This window comes from Panthera uncia, chromosome D1 (genome assembly GCF_023721935.1).
Source record: "Panthera uncia isolate 11264 chromosome D1, Puncia_PCG_1.0, whole genome shotgun sequence".
NCBI lineage: Eukaryota > Metazoa > Chordata > Mammalia > Carnivora > Felidae > Panthera > Panthera uncia.
Window position 1 is genome coordinate 881,233 of NC_064808.1, and position 5,514 is coordinate 886,746.

The following is a 5,514-nucleotide window of genomic DNA, read 5'->3' on the forward strand; positions in this document are numbered from 1 at the left end:
GGCACAGGGTTTGGGGGCACCAGGGGCACTGGGTATGGGGTGCTGGGTATGGGGGCACCAGGGGTACTGGGTATGGGGTACTGTGTATGGGGGCACTGGTCATGGGGGCACCAGGGGCACTGGGTATGGGGTGTTGGGTACGGGGGTGCTGGGTATGGGGGCGCCAGTGGCACTGGGTATGGGGGCACCAGGGGCACTGGGTATGGGGCACTGGGCATGGGGGCGCTGGGCATGGAGGCACCAGGGGCACTGGGTATGGGGCACTGGGCATGGGTGCGCTGGGCATGGAGGCACCAGGGGCGCTGGGCATGGGGGTGCTGGGCATGGGTGCGCTGGGCATGGGAGCACCAGGGGAACGGGGTATGGGCTGCTGGGCATGGGGGCGCCAGGGAAACTGGGTATGGGGCGCCGGGCATGGGGGTCACAAGGAGGTGGGGAGCACCAGCATCAGGAGAGAGGCCGACCCCGTTTAGATGCAGGGTGGCAGCAGGAGGCCAGGGCGCAGGTGGGTCCGGCCCTCGCCTGACTCCTGTCTAGGCCTCCCTTCCCTCTCCGTGGTGGGGCCGGGTGGGGCGGGGGGCGCAGAGGGGGGGCCCCGGATGTGCTGTGCATGGGGGTGGGAGGCGGGGGGCCAGAGGGCTGGAGTCGGGTCCTGGAGGCTCTGACAACGGCCAGGCTCTGGAGGGCAGCAGGTGCCCAGCGCTCAGTGTTTGGCGAGAGACTGTGAGCTCAGCGATGGGTGGGGGGGGGGGGGGGGGGGGGGGGGGGGGGGGGGTGCGAGCCTTAGCACGGCGGGGGCGGGGCCTTACCTTGCCTCGCTTCTTCCCAGACCCTCCAAATTCGATCTCGCCCCGGCACAGGTCCCGCGCCCACCCACGTCCGGCAGCCCTGGGGCTTCCCCGGCAGGGACCCCCGGCACCCCACATGAGGACCTCTCTGCAGGGACAGAGCCGACCTCCGAGGGCGTGAGAGGCAAACCCTGTCCCCGTCCCTGCAGGACGCCAGCGGCGGCCTCACTGGGGAGGCCACTCCCCCCCCCACCCCGCCAGTGGCCGGGCCGCGCCACGACGTCCACAAGGCCCCCTCGCAACCCGGCTTCAGCTGCTGGAGCCTCCCACGCGCCCCCTTCCCAGTGGGGTGGGGCGTGGGGGTGCATCTTAGCCCCTCCCCCCCGGCTCCGGGCCCTGCTACTCACCCCCCTCCCCGGGGCGCCTCGGGCCGGCCTCTCCCGTCAGCACTTCTGCACAGGCTTTGGTGGGGGGTGTCCTAGAAACCCCAAAAGTCTCTTGGGCTTCTGGACAAGAAGCCTGTCCCCCGCACCCCCGTTGGCCCCCGGACGGGGATGGACACCCCGGTGTGCCTGGGCAGAGGGGGGATGCGGGTGAGAGGGTCAGGCGGGTGCACACGGCTCAGGTGCAGGGGCCCCGGGGGAGGGGGGCCGGGGGAAGATGGCGTGGGGGGAGTGACGGACCACTTCTCCTTGCCAGGAGGCCGGGCGGGGAAGGCCCTGCCCCAAGCTCTTCCCCTCTCCCCCCCCCCCGTTTCTGACCGGCCCCCAGGCCAGGCGCCCCTCGCTGCATCCGGACCATGTCCCTGCGGCCAGCAGCTCCACCCCACTCGGCAGGGACCGAGGGCTGGGGGCCCAGGACTGGCCCATGTGACCGGGAGCTGGGTCCCAACGGCCTGCCTGACTGCCGGCACCCCCAGTGTCTCCCCCACCCCCAGCCCACATCTCCCTGGTTTTCTCCGTGCCTGCCCGAGGGCCCTGGGTTCCAGGACAGGTGAGCCGCCCTGGCCAGTCTCCCCCACCCTCGGGTCCACGGCCACCTGTCCAAGTAGGGGCGTCGGCAGACCCCCCGCCACTGAGTCAGTCCCCCAGCCTGTCCACGGTGGCCCCACCGGCCCTCTATCCCCGGGAAGCGTCCCTTGGTAAAAGGCAGCTCCCCGGCCAGGCCACCCTTTGTGTCTTGGAGAGGGGCCACCGGCATACCGAGGAAGGGGCAGCGGTGGCGGTCACGGCCCCGCAGGCTTGACAGGGACCTACAGCCTCACACCCTCCCCCACCCCCGCCGTGTGCCCCAGAAACCCAGGCCCAAGTCCTAACTCCCGGCCCCCATGAATGGGGCCCTCTGGGCAAATAAGGTCTTTGCGAACGTGGTCACGTTAAGAGAGGACATTAAGGTGGCCCCTGACCCGGTAACTGGTGTCCTCATAAGAGAAAGGGAGGAGCCCAGCGACCGCAGGCAGAGGCTGGAGCGAGGAGGTCACAAGCCCAGGAATACCCGGAGCCCCAGATGCTGGAAGAAGCGAGGCAGGCCCCCCTCTCGACGCTTCAGAGGGCGTGCGGGCCCCTGACGCCCCGATTTGGGAGATGCACACCGTGAGCTCCTCTGTTCCGGCCGCTGTGGACACGGAGGCCCGCAGAGCCGGGCGAGCCTTGCTGGAGCCAGACCTCAGGCCGGAGCCGCCCTGTGTCTGGGCAGGGCCGGTGCCCTGGGGGGGGGGGGGGGGGGGATGCAAATCCTCCTGACTTCCACCCCCCAGAGCAGGAACCCGGGCTGGATTTGAATGTGGCCTTTCCAAGCTGGGGATTATGGACTTTTAATAGGAGGCTGGCGTCTGGGGACAAGGCCTGGCCGTGTGCGGGTATTACCGGGGCAGCTGTGACCAAGTCCAACAGACCTGGTGGCTTAGAGCAACAGGGACCTGCGTGCCCCCTGCTCAGGAGCCCGAGGGCCAAACTGAAGTGTGGCAGGGCCGAGCTCCCCCGAGGCTTTAGGGAAGGTCCCCCTCTCCCCTCCGGCTCCTGGGGGCTCCAGGTGTCCCTGGGCTGTGGCCGCGTCCCTCCAGCCTCAGCCTCTGTCCTGTGTCTCTGCGTCCAAATGTCCCTCATCTCGCAGGGACACCAGTCACTGGATAGGGGCCCACCTTACCCCCTGTGACCTCACCTTAACTAATTACACCTGCAAAGACACGATTTCCAGATGAGTCACATTCTGGGTTTCCGGGGGACGTTCCTCAACCCCCAAGAGCAGGTGGCGAGGTGCGGAGTGTGTGTGCCTCGCTGGGAGGGTGGGGGCAGGACAGGGACCTCGGGGCTGCCGTCCGGGAACAGACCTCCCTCCCACCAGGGGCTTGGGGTGCCGGCCGCCCAGTAGGGTCCCCTCTGGCCGCATCTGGGCGTGTGCCCTGTAAGCAGGACGCACACAGCCCAGGGTGTGTGAGCGTTTGGGGGCGTGGGGCCTGGACAACTTGGGTGTGCTCAAACCCCGGGAGCCTCGGGCTTGCAGTCCCAGGGAGGGGACCCGGTGGGGACGGCAGCAAGCAGCGTCTGGAGATCCTCCTCCCTCCCTCCCCGGGCCCTCTGTCCTCCCGACGGGACAGGCGGTCCTGAGCAGGAGTGTGGGACGCCAGCCTTGCCTCTCTGTGACCACACCCACCGCCCCGCACCCCGCACCCCAGCCTGGGGGCTGTGCCGGGCTCCAGGCAAACGGGCCTCCAAGAGGGAAGGCTATGCAAAGAGGCCGGATTTGCATGAGCAGCTGTCCTTGTTTCCAGAGGGGTGCGGGGGTTCGGGGAAGCTGGAGGGGGGTCCTGTATGTACAACCCCTGGTCGGAATCTCACCCCCTGCCTGGTTGGGGAAACGGAGGCAAAATCTCCAACCCTGGCAGCAAGGGACCTGGGGGCTCTCGCTTGGGGGGCAAAGGGCCACCCCTTCCCAGAGGCCATCAGGAAAACGGCCCCAGCGTGTACGCAGCCTGGTACCCAGGCCCCAGGGGTCCCAGCCCAGCCCCTCCCCCAGCTGCGTGACCGCGGGCAAGCCCCTCAGACTCTCTGGGCCCAACCCCTCCTCCACGAGTCGCAGGGAGAGACCAGCAAAGAGAAGGCGCCAGACAGACCCCCACCCAGCTCAGCAGGCCAGCGGTCAGTGCTGTGGCCCCTCTGTCCCCCGTGTGAGGCCAAGTGTGGAGGTGGTGGGTCGGGGGAGAGCAGCGTGGGTGAGCCTCCCTGCCCAGACAGGCGCCGCTGGGAACCCCTGCCTCCTCTCCTGACTGCTTGGGCAGACGCTGCCTCAAACTCCAGGGCCCGGGGCCTCGGGGCCACCCTGCCAGCCCGGACCCGCCCCAAGCACTGGCTTTCGGGCATCCCCTTCCCACCCCCCTGCCTCAGACAGAGAGGCTGTCCTCCACCACCCGGGAAGGCAGAATCCTCTCCAGGCTGCAGACCAGGGGACGGGGACCAGAGTGAGGGATGTGGCCGGGGCCCCCACCCCGTCCCACCTGGAGGCTGGCAGCCCTGGGCACCCACCTGCCTGCCTTCTCCCCGGCGCCCTGGCATGCGGCTGCCGGCCAAGGTGCAGAGTGCAGGCCACCCATCGGGGCGCCCGCCCGCCAGCTCTCTGCTCCTCCTCTTCCGCCTGGCACCCGGGCAGCCAATGCCGTGCCCGGCACGGGCACCACCTGATCTCTGCACAGCGGACCCACACGCCTGCCGCGGCCGAAGGCCCACCCCCCGGCCCCGGCACTGAGGGCCAGCCTTTCCCGGCCTGACCTCGGGCTCAGCTACAGGGGGCCCCACGTGGGGGTCGCTGCCAGGCCACCTTGCTTGCGGTCACGCCCCCCACGGGCTATGCCCCCGGGCGGCCTGGGGCCTGGGGCAAGTCCCGTCTGTGTCACACCGGACGCACCTGGGTCTCTCTGTCCAACAAGGGGGCTGGCTGACCCCAGGGTGCGCAGCCCAGCCGTGTCGTGGGGGACCGGCGGCCGGGGACTGCCCTTCCCTCCTGGGCTCGCACCCTGTGTATCTGTCAGGCTCCCCATCCGCTCTGGGCCTCTGTTTCTCTGGAAAATGGGAACCTGAAAAGCCCGGCTTCTGAGAGTTTGTGGGTCACACGTGAGAACAGAGCCTGGACGACACTTCTGTAGGCCCCTTCCCCAAAGAGACCCCCAGGACCCCCCTCCCCAAACCGCCTCCCAGGGATGACTCATTCCCTGAGCTGGGGGACGGGTGGGCGACAGCATCCAGGCCCTGCCCTCTGCCGCCACGCCCCCCTCCACCCGGGCCTCTCCAGTCTGACCCATCAGCCACCAGAGGGCGCCCCAGGACCGCGAGCAGAGTCGGGATGGCGGAGGAGGTCGGGGCAGTGGAAGCCAGCTTTGCCCCCCGACACACAAGGGCTCAGATCGCGGCCGGGGCCCATCCCCTAGCCTTGCTGGGGGCCTGCCCAGGGAGGATGGGGCTTTCTGAGGTCCCTCAGGAAATAAGGGGCCCCAGGTAAGTGGAACCCACAAGCCCTCCGGGCCTGAGACCCTGTGGGCCAGATTCTGAAGGGGAGCGGCCGTGTGTGCACCGGGTCAGACTACAGCCCCGGTAAGATGGGGGGGGGTCTGCTGGGCCACTCCCCAACTCTGAATGACCAACCTGGGCTCACGCCCACCCTGCCAGCCTGGGGCCTGGGCCGGCTGGGGGTCCTGCCGGTGTCGGGGGGGAATGGACAGTGAGGTGGTCTCCCC

The 5,514-nt window shown here is 69.3% G+C and overlaps 1 protein-coding gene across 1 annotated transcript in view; it reads right to left on the reverse strand.

Moving 5' to 3' along the window:
* TRPM5 (transient receptor potential cation channel subfamily M member 5) overlaps positions 1-218 on the reverse strand; it is a 19,574-nt gene extending 19,356 nt beyond the window's left edge. The window contains exon 1 of the mRNA XM_049614676.1: positions 21-218. Coding sequence (XP_049470633.1) covers positions 21-218 — 198 coding nt within the window. The remainder of the gene's footprint in view (positions 1-20) is intronic.
* Positions 219-5,514: the final 5,296 nt, after the last annotated feature.